At 40.4% G+C, this 16,194-nt stretch overlaps 1 protein-coding gene across 1 annotated transcript; it reads left to right on the forward strand.

Annotated features, from left to right (window-relative positions):
* Positions 1 to 2,242: 2,242 nt before the first annotated feature.
* Positions 2,243 to 15,713, forward strand: LOC112267183 (homeobox protein BarH-like 2). The gene is made up of 4 exons (XM_024445375.2): positions 2,243 to 2,686; positions 10,335 to 10,650; positions 13,695 to 13,779; positions 14,098 to 15,713. The coding sequence occupies exons 1-4, from the start codon at positions 2,500 to 2,502 to the stop codon at positions 14,395 to 14,397; spliced, it is 888 nt and encodes a 295-aa protein (XP_024301143.1). The 5' UTR covers positions 2,243 to 2,499; the 3' UTR covers positions 14,398 to 15,713.
* The last annotated feature ends 481 nt before the right edge of the window (positions 15,714 to 16,194 follow it).

Genomic DNA, 16,194 nt, shown 5'->3' on the forward strand with positions numbered 1-16,194 from the left:
TTGTATACTTTGCCCAATTTTCTGTAATTACTTTCGATGGCCCTGCAGTTGATATATAGCCTAAAACTGTTTATTTCCTGGTGAAATCAATTAAATAATCTAGATGATTTTAGTTAAATTACATTTTGAAGACCCAAAAGTTAAAATGTGAAAGACAGTAGGCATATATCTAGGCAGTTACCCACAAACACAAACGAATCAGTAATTGCCTAGTCCTCTCTGTGTTTAATGTAAAATAGATAGGTATTCGCTTTCAGGAAGTTATCCTATAGCCAATAGGTTTTCGACAACACTTGATAGTAATAAAGCCAGAAGTTAAATTGAGGGTAAATAATACATCTTTGAATGACGTCATTTTTCTTTGCAAGTAAAAAGGAACAGAACCTTACTTAAACCGCAAATATATCCAAGCCATCGCTTTTTGGTTGTAACGTCAAATTTGTTGACAAATAGGACTAATAGGACTAAATAGGACTAAATCGTTATAACGGCACAATAAACAAATAACAATAACAATAAAATAACAATAACATAATAATAATCTGCTATTACCATTTTAAAAAATACCGTTAGTGTGTTATTGTGTTAGGCTGCGAAAGTAAATTTGGAATAGAAAAGACGATCGTAAAACAAGTGCATAAGAAATTACAAAGGCTAAAAGGTTCTCTTTCAACTCAGAATAATTATAGACTGCGGTAGACTGCAATCAGCGTTGTACTGCAAAACATGTTTAGTGTTACTGATTGTTTATAGTCGTTTTTCTTATCCCTTAATTGCTTTTAAAGAATAGCTACTATAATAATAATATGATTTAGATTTTTTACCTTTATTTAACAAGGCAAGTCAGTTAAGAACAAATTCTTATTTTCAATGACGGCCTAGGAACAATGGGTTTAACTGCCTGTTCAAGGGCAGAACGATAGATTTGTACCTTGTCAGCTCGGGGGTTTGAACTAGTCCAACGCGCTAACCACTAGGCTACCCTGCCGCCCCATTGATGTGTAAGCCCAAATTGATTCAATACATTAATTCCTACATAGCCTACATACACATTCATTAATTTTATTTCCATCAGTTAGTATAGTCGTTTATAGTCGTTTTTATTATCACTTGATTGCTTTTAAAGAATAACTATTACAATAATAATAGTATATTTTTAATTTGTGTGTGAGCCCAAATGCATCAAATAGACTACATGCATACGTAGCATACCTATACATTCATTGTAATCCCACCAGTTGGGCCTAACATAATAGGCCTGAAGCGTGTGACAAAATATCATGCTTTTGTATGACCAAACATTTCAATTCATTCTATTTAGTAGGCTACACATTTCTCTATTACAATTAACTATGCACATCCAGGTAATTTCCGAGGTTGAGAGTTGCGTCTCAAAATCAGTAGTCCTATTGATTTTCGAGAAATAATATGAACACAATAATTAGGTGATGAAAGGTTAGGCCTAATACTAAAGCAGATAATAATAATGATAATTATAATAATAATAATACATCCAATGGTCATCTGAGATATTGTATCATATCATATAGTTTTTAAACTCCTTGTGCAATTAGACTGTATATAGGGAAGACCAAAGGAGCGAGACCGGATTGGGCTGCGCTGAGATAGAGAGAGCGGTTGAGGGAGAGAGAGAGTGTGTCTGTCATTCACAGAGAGATAGTACGAATTAGACCATACTAGACCATATTAGAGACACATAATTCCCTCAGATTACGCAGATATACAAATAATTCGAAAAAAAACGATTTTGATAAACTCCCATATCTACTGGGTGAAAGAAATACCAGTGTGCCATCACAACAGCAAGATGTATGACCTGTTGCCACAAGAAAAGGGCAACCAGTGAAGAACAAACACCATTGTAAATACAAGCCATATTTATGTTGATTTTTTCCCCCTTTTGGACTTTAACCATTTGCACATCGTCACAACACTGTATATATACATAATGTGACATTTGTAATGTCTTTATATTCGTTTGGAACTTCCGTGAGATTAATGTTTACTGTTCATTTTTATTGTTTATTTCACTTTTGTATATTATCTACTTCACTTGCCTTGACAATGTTAACATGTGTTTTCATGCCAATAAAGCGCCTTGAATTGAATTGAATAGTGGGAGAGAGAGAGAGGGACAGTGTGAGAGGGGGAGAGAGAGCAAGAGAGACGTTGATTGACATATGCAGTGTCATGCAGTAAAGATGTGTATGGGGGGATCGTTTATATATAGCGACGCGTCCGGGCACATTGTACTGAGATCATAATAACCACTCTGAAGCGCACTGCGCTCAAGTTGAAGGCAACTGCAGTTAGTACCGCTCAGGGATAGAACAAAGCAAGCCTGTTCCGAAAACGGAAAACTAAAATGCATCAATAAATCGCTTGAAGACACCCAACTCTCAACTTTGAACTGGTTTCGTTTTGATATTTTGAGTTAATATTTGGGCACAGTGCGAAAGCCAAGCACATCGGGAAATCATGCACTGTCAAGCCGAGTTGAGACTCTCCTCCCCGGTACAGCCGAAAGCAGCCAGGCGTCGCTACAAGACTTTTATGATTGACGAAATTCTTTCCAAGGAAACTTGTGATTACTTTGAGAAACTTTCTCTTTACTCAGTATGCCCTTCACTCATCGTTAGGCCTAAACCTCTGCACTCATGTTCGGGTAAGTGAATATGCTTGAACTCTGTCAAATCAAGGGATGCTGATGAATGCATAATGGTGTTAATGGTTTATATATAATATTTCTATGCATGCAGTGAATGCTAATCATCATTGTATTAAAACTACATCTGATTTTGTTTATCATGAACAAAGTGAGTTATAGGCATATTCTTCTTATTCTTCTGTAACGTTCAGGCGATCGTCCATCATGTGTCTACTCATATCACGAAATACTTAAGGATAATGGTTATATTAGGAGTATTGACAAAATATCTTACATTCAGTTGTCAGTAGAGACCATAACATGACGCAACACACCTGTGCAGAATCTATTACATGTCAAACAACAGCTTTAGAGAAATTGAGCTGCATTTGCATGACTTTATTTTCGATAAATCTACTCTAATATAAGAAAATACGGAACAGGGACAGGTCCAGAATCACATTAGACGTCATGATTGTCACAATGTTTAACAATGCAAGACGCGCACTATAGAAATGGACCATGTGTAAAATGAATTCAGGCGACTGGCCTGACTTGCACTTTTACTCATGGTGGACTTTTATATTCGTGTTTGGCCTGCTGTCTATATTTATCAAAGGTCTATATTATGGAGAATACTATTGTGATAGCCTGCTTTTACAGATATTTTGTCATGTAACTTTAACCCGTGAAATTATGAAATCAAAAGCACCAAATAAATGCAACATGTACAGTAGATTTAATGTAGACCCCAGTGTTTTAGAAACCTATTTATTAGACTTGATCGTTTTAATTTCCTTTTAAAACAGCAGAAATTAATCAATCCTTTTCCAATCCAAAACATTATTTCACCTTTTAACTGTAATTCCATGTTATTTCATTCACAATTAAAACCTAATGCACTGGGACCTATAACATTTATTTAACAACTCCTCAATATACTGTCTCACAAGAAATCAGTAAATCCCTCTAATCAGTCTAGATTATTAGTTTAATATATTATGCTGACATTCAGATCATTATCAGCATCAGTCTTTTATGTTCATGTTATAGATACAGGATGAGCCAAGTCCTAGTGTTGTAATCAAGGTGGTTTGTAAAGTGAAACCTGGTTCCCCGTTAATTATGGTGACACTGTTAACTTAACATATTCTCTTCTGACAAAAGACACAAACTCAGAACGCACAACAACCAACCCTGCACTTAGTTGAACAACAGGCTTTTGGTTTCTAGAGCCGTAACCACTAGGCCACTTGTCCTCATTCAGAAGGATTAATGTGGGCGCTGTGCTAAACCCAGAGCCTTGCCTAATTACTTTCACTGCTGCCACTTTGCATTTACTGAAGCATGGGCAATGCCCTCTACCTAACTCTCTTTCTGTGTATATGGGGCTGCAAGATGTGGCCAGAGTTCCACGGTTTGATATTGGTAAGGGCCGGTACATGGTGGTTAAGGGCAAGGTTAGTATGTCATCACTGATGGACATTTGTCCGCCTGACACTACAGTTGATTGTGCAAACACCATGAAAGTTTACAGTATGCTGATAAAGTGTGCAAGTCAGCCCCAATTACCTTTATTCATAGAAGATTCATTGCAATTGTCATCTCGTAAATTGCAGCACAACTCATAAATTCATGGGTTACGTGCACTTGATCCAACTGTTTCAGTGAGGAAGACTACCTTCATTCTTCATTCAGTATCCAGAAAGGCCAATCAAAACAAATCATTATTGCAGAAAATAATTCCTTAATCAATACAAGCAGATTTGAAAAAGCAAAAAACAAAACATTGGCACAAAGTGTAAAGACACAGACAATGCTTTGTTTACAAAATATCTAGCAGCACTTGATTTCTGTAAATCATCATCATCAACTCCCTTTTCTTCCCACTTATCATGGCTTTACTAACGGTCATTTAAACACAATTACTGTTGTTCTGTAGTCAGTCATAAAAGCTTTCACCACCGTGTTATAATTATACAGGGAATTGACAAATTAATTTTCCTAAAAAGCATTTGGCATGAAAGACTATCACATTTTTGTCTTTCAATTGCAGCAGCATTTCGGAATCCATTCTTAATGGGTTATCCTGCTGTTATGAGTCAAAACAACATTGACTACTGCTCTCTCAAGTAACTATTATGATAATTGCCTAAACTATGAAATAATAGCCGCTGCAATTTGATGATGACAGTGACAAAGGTATAAATAGCAGGCAATGTTGGGTTTCGGTGTGTGCCAGAGGGCACTGTAAAGGGTTTTGGCAGCCCTGTGATGGATGGATAGAGTAACCAGCCCACATCTCACTACCCAGTGCCCACCACTTATTCGTAGCTGAGGAGGTGTGAGACACAGTATAGTCCCGCACTTCAATGTCTTGTAACGCTCAATATAGAAGCTGGCAGGCTTATAGGCCCAGGGCCAGTGAAAGGCCATTGGCCCGATGTGGTCCCCATCAGTGAACGTGGACTCTATATTTTTACGGTGTGGAGCTTCTGCTCCAGCAGTTACCAGTAGAGGCTGCTATAGGACAGTGGTGCTGGGCAGGCAACAAACCAGGCTGTGAGGCCTGGAGGGCTTTTACCCAAATTAACAGCTGTTTGTTTGTTCTTGATGTAATATGGCATCAACTAGTAGGATGCCACTCAACATGTCAACAAAGTGATTACTCCCCTCTTTGATCCGGCAACCCCCTCTTTTCTGTGATGATTTTGTCTGTCACAGATCACGCCTCTCTGCTCCCTGCTTTATGTTTCATAACGGTCCATTTACCTGTACCAAGCCAAACGCCCTTACGACAGTGTACACAGTAAAACCAGTTGATGAGCTCAGAGCGTATTCTCTGCTCTCGTTTTGTGCCTTGTAAAACTACAGGAGTGATAGACCTGCTAGACAGACCTGACCTCCAGCAGAACATTACCTTGCTGGAGAGCTGTGAACAGTGTAATGACGGGTTACAATATTTCATTTGGAGTCTTATCTCTCAGCAGAACCCAGGGCAAGGCTTTTAGTTGGATTTCTGTAAGGAGGTGAGAGAGATAAAGATCAACTCCAGCGTAATCTCACATGACAGCGCGATGAAAAACGGCCAAATAGGAGGGTGTGGACCTCGAGGGGCCCAGGTACTGCAGCATAGTCATACGCCACCGCTGAGGGTTTAGGGAAGAAAGCAGGGAGAGCCAAGGGTTTTCATCCCATTTTAACAGTTAATCCACCACAGACAATAAGGCCTGCTATTAACCACGAGGCTAGCTTGAGGAGTAGGATCATGTCTCTGTTAACACAGTAAGTATTGACCCATGCAACCACCACACACACACACACACACACACACACACACACACACACACACACACACACACACACACACACACACACACACACACACACACACACACACACACACACACACACACACACACACACACACACACACACACACACACACACACACACACACACACACACACACACACACAGCACATTTTTACAGTAGATTGTAATGCAGGCTGCACTGCACACACAATGCCGTTGTATTGGTACACAAGTACCATCTGAAAATTAGAAAATAGCATCACAACACTACACATAACATTCTAGAAACCTCAAAACATCTCATGAAACCCAAATTTGAGTTGAAATTGGCACTTAACTGATCTGATCTGTGAGAGTTGAAACAGAATAAAAAGTAGCATACCCTGTTGCCCATCCCATCCCTGCAGTGTTTGACTTGGGCTGGCTTGGCAAGACGGCTGTTGAGTGAAGAAATATATGTCTAATGTAACACTTCTCAACCTGTCACCACATGATGTACCCAAAGCAATACATGTTGCTGTAGGTTCATTTGGCCTCTGAGTGCCAAGTCTTGAATCATCATCTTGGAATCCAATTAAACAAAGAGAAAAGGTGCAGAAAATAAGGAGTAAAAATCAAACAACTAATGAGCTTGTTGCTGGAGATTTCCCTGCAAACAGAAAAATGGTGACTCATTCTACTGAGTAACTGCCATTGTCAATGCCTTCAAATGATAAACAGTACCAGTTAAAAAAATTAATACGCTTACTCATTCAAGCGTTTTTCTTTATTTTTTAAAACTATTTTCTACATTGTAGAATAATAGTGAAGACATCACAACTATGAAATAACACATATGGAATTGTTAAACAAATCAAAATATATTTTATATTTGAGATTCTTCAAAGTAGCCACCCTTTGCCTTGATGACAGCTTTGCACACTCTTGGCATTCTCTCAATCAGCTTCATAAGGTAGTCACCTGGATTGTATTTCATTTTAACAGGTGTGCCTTCTTAAAAGTTAATTAGTGGAATTTCTTTCATTCATAATGCGTTTGAGCCAATCAGTTGTGTTGTGACAAGGTAGGGGTGGTATACAGAAGACAGCCCTATTTGGTAAAAGACCAAGCCCATATTATGACAAGAACAGCTCAAACAAGCTAAGAGAAATGGCAGTCCATCATTACTTGAAGACATGAAGGTCAGTCAATCTGGAAAATTTCAAGAACTTTGAAAGTTTCTTCAAGTGCAGTCACAAAAACCATCAAGCACTTTGATGAAACTGGCTCTCATGAGGACCACCACACGAAAGGAAGACCCAGAGTTACCTCTGCTGCAGAGGAAAAGTTCATTCGAGTTAACTGCACCTCAGAAATGTTAGCCCAAATAAATGCTTCACAGAGTTCAAGTAACAGACACATCTCAACAGCAACTGTTCAGAGGAGACTGCGTGAATCAGGCCTTCATGGTTGAATTGCTGCAAATTAAACACTACTAACGGACACCAATAATAAGAAGAGACTTGCTTGGGCTAATAAACACAAGTAATGGACATTAGACCGGTGGAAATCTGTCCTTTGGTCTGATGAGTCCAAATTTGAGATTTTTGGTTCTAACTGCAGTGTCTTTGTGAGACGCAAAGTGGGTGAACGGATGATCTCCGCATGTGTGGTTTCCACCCGAGAAGCATGGAGAAGCTCTGCTGGTGACATGGTCTGTGATTTATTTAGAATTCAATACACACTTAACCAGCATGGCTACCACAGTATTCTGCAGCGATACGCCATCTCATCTGGTTTGCGCTTAGTAAGACTATAATTCGTTTTCAACAGGACAATGGCCCAACCCACCTCCAGGCTGTGTAAGGGCTATTTGACCAAGAAGGAAAGTGATGGAGTGCTGCATCAGGTGACCTAGCCTCCACAATCATCCGACCTCAACCCAAATGAGATGGTTTGGGACGAGTTGGACCACAAAGTGAAGGAAAAGCGGCCAACAAGTGCTCAGCATATGTGGGAACTCCTTCAAGACTGTTGGAAAAGCTTTCCAGTTGAAGCTGGTTAAGAGAATGCCAAGAGTGTGCAAAGCTGTCATCAAGGCATAGGGTGGCTACTTTGAAGAATCTAAAATCCAGAATATATTTAGATGTGTTTAACACTTGTTTGGTTACTACATGATTCTATTTGTGTTGTTACATAATTTTGATCTCCTCACTATTATTCAACAATGTAGATAAGAGGAAAAATAAAGAAAAATCCTTAATTGAGTAGGTGTGTCCAAACTTTTGACTGGTACTGTATATAATGTGATTTAAACTCTAAAAATCTACATTTTTAAAAACTTCAATAACGATTACATTATCGATAATGTATGATAAACAGGCATGTGTGTATCAAATGTTTCCAGACTATTCTTGGTCTATTATTAGTAAGTATTTATTCTGTAATGACTACCACAAGCACGTGCCAGTCCGATCATTCCGATTGTGCTTGTCAAGAGTATCAGTGTGCTTTAGCATGGACAGAGTGCACTCTCCCTGCTACACAAATGGTTTATTTGTAGACTTTTGACCGGGCATTGGCGCTTGTCAACAATGTGTCAGATCTGGGCTCAGGAAGCCAGCTCAGTTGTCAGTGGAAAGTCATCATGAGGTCTGATTTTTCCCTGCTGACAAGCATCCAAAAGACACAGCTGTCACAACTCTAAAGACAACCTCATGCTCTGCACTGACAGGAGATTTCCTGAAGAACGTGAAAGAAATCAAGATGTTTCCGTTCTTTGTTTTCAATCGATCTTCTCATTTAAAATGACAGGAACAATTCATCACTTGGACTTATTATGTTCTGATATATCTGTATATTTTGGATTATTCCATAATAATACCAATATATTTCCGAAAGATAAATATATGTGTTAAAATGTAACAGAGATAAATATGCCATTTAATAAAAATCAAGTTAGGACATCTGCACAGTTCCCCTCAGTTTGTCACAATCTCAACATCAAAGACAACGGTAATATAGGAGAGTAACAGAAAGAGAGAGAAAGAGAACGAAAGAGAGAAAGAGAAAAAGAGGGAGAGCGTTGTGGAGGGAAGGAGGCATCATGTCCAGACAGCAGCAGTAGCAGCTATTCTCCGAGGTGAACGATTAGTGATGAGCTCAGTGCCCTGCGATGATGTCTTGCATGATGTCATGTATGTAGGGATGAGCCCGAGGTGCTGTCTGAGAGAATAGGGGATGTAGATATGGTAGGAGCAGGCTGCAGCGAGTAATCTCCCCCCCCCACCCCTAGACCATTACCTCCCAGACCAACCAACCCCCTGTCACAACAGCTCCCATAACTGCTGAACATTACTGAAAATGTCAGAGAAAGGGGATACAAATTTAAGACCACAGTCTGCCTGGGTGTATCCTTTCAGTTGTGAATGTAGGGTTTGAATAATATAGCTTGTCTACAGTATGTGTTGGTGGAGAGATAAGAGAGGCAGATCCACCACAGGCATCTAGGATTACACAAGGGGAAAGACTATTCTGTGTTTGTAATGTGACAGCATAATGTCCTCTCTACTCCGTCATTGGATTTTATCTCTCTCCATATCTTCTTCCTAAGCACATCCCTCTCTCCTGCCACATAGCAGACAGAGCATTAGTTTCTATGTCAGTCTTAGTTCAGTCGTAAATTATGCCATGGGGATCTGCTGTTTATTTGAAGCCATAAGGTTTTTTTCCACCAGATATTATGTTTATGCTAGAGCGCCGTCCTTGGTCTTGGCTCCAGTGGGTGGCCACCCCAGACATTTGTTACTTTTTATTGATTCTGGCGTCTCGCTGCTTCTGTCTGCATAGATAAAGAGATAGAGAGAGAAGAGAGAGGTGGGGGGTGGGTGGAGAGCAAGACGAGAGATGAATCATGGGGGAGAGAGTTAAACGGCGAGGGGCATAGTCACTTTGGATTTACAGCATTGTGTGTGTGTGTGTGTGTGTGCATGTGCGTGTCCGTGTGTGTGTGTGAGAGTGAGTGAGTGAGTGAGTGTGTTTGTGTGTGTTCAGGGTGGCAAAGACCCATCATTTATCTGGCCAAGGATTTTTTTTTATTGGTGGGTTCAGAGTAGCAGAGTAAAACACACAGTGCGTCATTAAGATCACAACCTTCTACATCAAAGAGGTCAAAACACTTTTCGTAAAAAAAGAGCAATGAAAAGGAACCCAGTCTAAATGATTATTACAGGTCTATAAAAACTACCATCCGTGGTGATGCATACAGTACCAAATAAAACCACTACTAAAAATAAGAATATAAAAGTACAATTGTATTTAATGCTCTGCATTTTACCCTGCCTCTGACCTATCTCTCTTTTTGCTTTTTTAGGGTCCTCCTCACTGCGGGCCTACCCCCTCCTCTCAGTCATCACGCGGCAGCCCCCCAACCTGCCCCCTCACCTTTCCCAGCCCTCCTCCCCCGGCCAGGTCCCCAATCTGACCCTGCTCTCCCCCCAGCACCACTCCCGGGTCTCTGAGCCCTCCCACAGGGAGACACCTGTCAGCATCAGCAGCGAGTCAGACACGGAGCACAGTACCCCCCGGCTGAAGAAACCCAGACGCAGCCGCACCATCTTCACTGAGCTGCAGCTCATGGGCCTGGAGAAGAAGTTCCAGAAACAGAAGTACCTCTCCACCCCTGATAGGTCAGTATCGTATTGCAACTCGCCACTGATAGGCCAAAATGAAAGCAGAGTCTGATTGGTTACTTGAAAGAAGCTAACTCCTGATAGATCAGTATTATACTACCTCTCAAATGTCATACCGTATTTCATTCGGTCAGTCAAGCTGGTGAAAATGAGAAATTCTGTGAAAGCAACCAAACTTCATAAAACATAAAACAAATGCAATAGCTGACTAGAGGTTCAGCATCAACATCATAACATTTTGATGTATGTCCTGGGTAATATGTCATGTAATGTTAAGTTATCTAATCCAGGCATTACCTCAGCATTCTAGTTGAGACAAGAGCAACATTTTAACCATAAGCTTTTGAATAGCAAAAAGCCTCAACAAAGAAACACTGCTCTATTCAAGAAAATCGGGACATCTGCCAACACAAGCAAACAGAAATATACTCCATTGATTGACTGCCAATCATGTAATATATGTGCAGGTGTATATAAAATGCATTTAGCTTTATACACTGTATTTAGATGAGGTAATATTCATGTTAATATCCATGTCGTAGGTTCCAGTCCCTGGGTCATTTTCGAGACCTGACATACGGCCATAACACATTTTCCATTTTATTTTAAACTCCACTTTCAGATTTGGCCTACCGGACGTATTTCCATTATAACCCAAGTTAATATTGAGCCATAAACCTCAGATTTTCCTTTGGTCGAGCAACAAGAACACCAGACAGCTAGTAAACCTCAGCAACACATGGTTACAACAGCTTGTTCAGAGCGAGAAGATAAATCACTATTTTACTAAAACTCAACAGCCACGAAATGCTTTGAAAATGGTCAGTTATTTTTTATATTGTTGTAGATTTGTACTAAAAAGGCACCAGTGTATTTACTGGAACTTGACTATTTTAAAACCTGCCTGTTCCTTCTCCTTGGCCCTGAAGAATCTGAAAAAGAATTGTGAGCGCATGCTTGTTATCAACCCTGTCTATAGATGGGTTGGCGATTTATGAATCAAAACAGGCGGGGTTGGCTTTATTGAAAACAAATACATTTGTAGGATGAGCACTTGTTGTCTCTAAAACACATCGTTACAGTTGTTGATTAGCTAGCTAGCCATATTAGCATAGACGTGACATCAGTAAAGACACGTCAAAACAAGACATGGTATCAAGAACAAGCTGAAACTAGCCAACTACGATTCCCCACATGGCAGATTCTTGTTATTTTTGCTAGCAATCTGACCATCCAGAATCACAACAACACACGGCGTTCTGACATGTTGAAATGTGCGCATTATTTTTGTGACGTTGTCAACTAACCTGTTTATACACATCTCATCCTGGGGAAAGCTCCCACAATGCATCTCTTCTTCAATTCAAATCACAGTTCTCTGTTCTAGCCAATGAGCCACACCACACCTCCCCTGTGAACTCCCAGGCAGGCTGAGGTAGACTACAATAGCCCAGCGGTGATCCAAACGACCCACCCTGTCCTCACTGACAAATCTGTATAATGCCAATAATCAAATTCCCACTGGCTGTGATGAACTAATTAAACCCACAGCTGGATGGAAAACATAAACACAGAAAATCCCCTTTCAAAGCCCACATCACAAGTGTGGCATGCTCCCCAGTTCACTTTGTTATGATCCAAAGATAACTCTGTGTCTCTGCTTTTTTTTCTTGAGCTATTTCTTGGCTTGGAGACACTGTGGTCTTTGACTGAGACAATGCTCGGAGGAAAACAGCATATAAAAAGCCCCTAACACCACACCACAGACTGTAATAATTTAAATCATTAGGCAGTAATGATTTTATTTAATTGAGATTAGTATAATCAGCATCATCATCATTATCATTATGCATTAAGCTGCAACTAAAATCCCTGCTGATACAGGTTAGAGACTTGAACAGCAAACAGAGGACTTCTAAGTGCCTCCAGCAGAGTCATTCTACAGTACTGTATGGCAGTCTGTTGCTGTAAGTGTGTGGTTTCCCTCCATAGAAGACTAATGACCATAAATAACTGAGGTGCTTTCCCCTCCTGAAATTACTTTCCTTGCCTCTAGTCTCTCCACTGGGCGGTTTGCCTGTATTTTTGGTGTAGAGTGTTGTTTTTTTTTAAAGTATGCACACACACTTTTCTTCTGCACTCAATAATTGAGGCCTTGTGGCTGTCTATACTGTCTACAGTTGTATGGACTGAAGTTCCTCTATGTAATATTCCTCTATGAAAGAAGGGAGGATGAGAAGATAGGAAGAGGAGACAAGATCAGAGGGCAAGCTGATGGATCAGTAGTAATCTAGTCTCTCTCTCTCTCTCTCTCCCTCCCTCCCACACCCCTCTCTCTCTCTCTCTCTCTCTCTCTCTCTCTCTCTCTCTTTACATCAAATGAAAGCCAGTTCCACTCATTTGAGTGTGAAGGACTTAGAATTGAGATGTGGCGGAAATCTCATTTCAAAAACCAGATAAAGCCCCCTCCCTCTGTAGGCTGATCCGTCTTTCACTGACCCCCTTCCTGGGATATCATGTTACACGCCAACCAATATCCTTATTAGTCATGGATCAGAACATGTGGTGGAAGTGTCCAGGATTCCATACCCCCCTGAACATCCAGATACAGATGCTATGATTGGATAACTGAACTCCCTGACATATGTTCAATAAGGGTTCTCCTATATGCTGCAGGTGTAAAGTCTTTCTCTGGACCATAAGAGGGTGTATCAAAGAGACTACAGTACTTTGATGCACCATGCCAGAATGTGGTTATACAGTCATGGTTAGGATGCAAGCTAGTCTCCAAAGGGAACGCCATCTAGATGATACAATGTATATGGCTAATGATGGCATGCACTTCAGGGCAGGATAGTCAACAGGTGATTGGAAAGCTAAAGTAACTCATTAATTTTAGTTTGATTACTCCAGCTACACCCTCTCTGTGTAAATCTGTTGTCTATCTCCTGCTGCTTTTCATCTTATAAAGAATGAACTCAAGTTTCAAAAACATGTACCCTGAGTTGCTGTGTGTACTGTGTGTCTTTGTTTCCCTGCAGACTAGACCTGGCCCAGTCCCTAGGCCTCACACAACTTCAAGTGAAGACCTGGTACCAGAACAGAAGGATGAAGTGGAAGAAAATGGTGAGAGTGCCACACACACATAGCAACAATGACCCTGGGTCAGTGTAGAGGGAAGGAGTGGTAAGGGTGGAAATGACTGAGTTGGAGGGATGATGAGGGACTGGGACACAAAAGTCTAGTCTAGTCAGGTCAGCAGCTCAGAGAACAAAAGTCTCAAATCGTTAACTCCCCGGATTAATGACCCTATGTGGGGCAGCCCAGAGCCATACATCTTCCCTTAATTACTATAATAACCATGGTTGCCTTTGACCGTAGCCAGCATTTATCACAACCCCACTGAGCCATGTGTCTGTGTTTGTGTGCGTTATGTTGCTCCAGGTGCTGAAGGGCGGACAGGAGGCCCCCACCAAGCCCAAGGGCAGGCCCAAGAAGAACTCCATCCCCACCACCGAGGAGATAGAGGCAGAGGAAAGGCTGGCCAGGCTGGCTGAGGATGAGAGGATGAGGATCGCAGCCGAAGAGGCCTTGGCCCAGGGAAAAGCTCCCCAATCGGAACCCCAGAACCTCAGCACGGTCGCCGGGGCAACAGAGACCCACAATCCCACGGCGGTGAGCGAGGGTCAAGTTCAGCGAGAGCAGCCACTCCCAATGCAGTCAGAGACACACGCCACCAGCTAAATAAGACCATTATTAATGTATGAATGAAACAGCTAAAGACTGGTGCTGACTGGAATACAGAAAAACTTACTGTCGTGGCTCAGGATCGCTGAAAAAAGCCTGTCTGGTGTAGATTATTCAGTCGTGTTTGAGGTTTGACTGTACTGGATGACATTCATAGGTAGATCATTTGGGTTTTGCCATATCACTTCCGCCGTATACTGGAATGAAACGAGTTTACATATAGTGTCAGGCATATACATCCAGAATTGTACAGTGCATTTTGTCCCTGTGTCAACAGTATCACCTCCCAGCCTCAAACCTGCTTGTTCTACTGCAAGAGGACTCCTTTAGTCACATGCTATACAGTTTGCCTGAGTATTGTGGTTATAACATAACATGAAATGACCACACTGGTCATGGTGCCTATTTCTCTCAGAGGATATCACAAGTTTTATCAGTCTAGAAACACCAAGGTTTATTAATAATGAATTAAGTGTTATTTTACTGTGTTTCACTTTTGCTTATTAAAAATAATACATAATTACTATATGCTCTGGACTACAGTTAACACTGCCGTTGTACCTGTTCTGTACAGCTTTGAACGAAATTGTATTTCTGTCCCAGAGCCACAGCATCGTCTCGTTTAATTGTTCAATTAACTTATGTTCCTTTTGCATTTGATGTTTCCAAAACAATATATTTCAATTTGTATCTATAAAGACATGCACTGTAACATACTGTAGCAATATTCTGGAAAGAAAAATATAGAGTATATGTAAATTATTATATTTTCATTTGGAGAAAAATAAGGTGTATCGAATCCTTTACCTTTCTCTTTTGACTCTGGGGCAGAATGATTTTACTGACACGAGGGAAGCCTCTTAAGCTGTCAGAGACTGTAGAATTGAATAAATCACAGCCTGTGCCAAAGAAACGAGGAAACTGCCAAACATTTAAAATCTTTTAGAGAGGTTCTCAGCCCGCAGGCCTTTGCATCAAAGGAGCACTCCTCCAACTCTGCCTTACAGACTCCCCACATAAAACTGTCTTCAGCTGCTTGTCAACACTTTGATTTTTCGCTTTGGCCTCCTGTTCTTTCCTTCCAAAGATGTCTATTTGTAAAGAGTTCCTTTTTTAAAACAAAAATTCTATTTTTAGTTTGATATAAACTAGTACAGTATTTTTCTGATGTAAATAATGCTTGTTAGAAAGCTACTGAATAGTTATTTTTGCATGAACAACCAAATGCTCATTGTTCTGTATGTTGTTATTTTTACCATGTGTTTTGTGCTTTTAAATACACGTAATAAAATTACAATCATTTCCATATGAATGATGAAAGTCCACCATTATTATTAATATCATATGAATGACTATTTTAAAAACATTAAATACCAGACCACAAGCATGGACTCCAAGGTTATTTGATTTTCAGGAAACCACATTTGTATTTTAACACTATTTGAACCAGAATTAAGTGTACTCCTAGGCTTATTTAATCTTCATCCATAAAAATATCTTTATGCTCTCACTATGCTACAAGGAATCTTTGGTTTAATCTGATATGCAATGCAACTACATATACATGAAACCCTCTGCCGACATGCAGCAAGAGGTTCGAGCTGAGTTGACACAAAAAGCTTGTCATAGATATGACAGATCCCCTGCATACGCCAGAAGGCGAGGCCGCGAGGCAACGCATATGAAAGACAACTGTGCCTCATGTCACATAGAAAAATACATATTTCATCTAACCATTGACATCTCTGTAGCTAATGAAATGGTTGCGTAAATCACACATTTGTGCAAATCAAG

Source organism: Oncorhynchus tshawytscha, linkage group LG14 (genome assembly GCF_018296145.1).
Source record: "Oncorhynchus tshawytscha isolate Ot180627B linkage group LG14, Otsh_v2.0, whole genome shotgun sequence".
In the NCBI taxonomy this organism is placed as follows: domain Eukaryota; kingdom Metazoa; phylum Chordata; class Actinopteri; order Salmoniformes; family Salmonidae; genus Oncorhynchus; species Oncorhynchus tshawytscha.

What these genes read in the sequence shown, in the direction of transcription:
- LOC112267183 (XM_024445375.2), top strand. Translation starts at nt 2,500, where the DNA reads ATGCACTGTCAAGCCGAGTTGAGACTCTCCTCCCCGGTACAGCCGAAA. An exon ending in ACCTCTGCACTCATGTTCGG is followed by an intron (nt 2,687 to 10,334) that starts GTAAGTGAATAT and finishes TTGCTTTTTTAG; the next exon opens with GGTCCTCCTCACTGCGGGCC. An exon ending in TACCTCTCCACCCCTGATAG is followed by an intron (nt 10,651 to 13,694) that starts GTCAGTATCGTA and finishes GTTTCCCTGCAG; the next exon opens with ACTAGACCTGGCCCAGTCCC.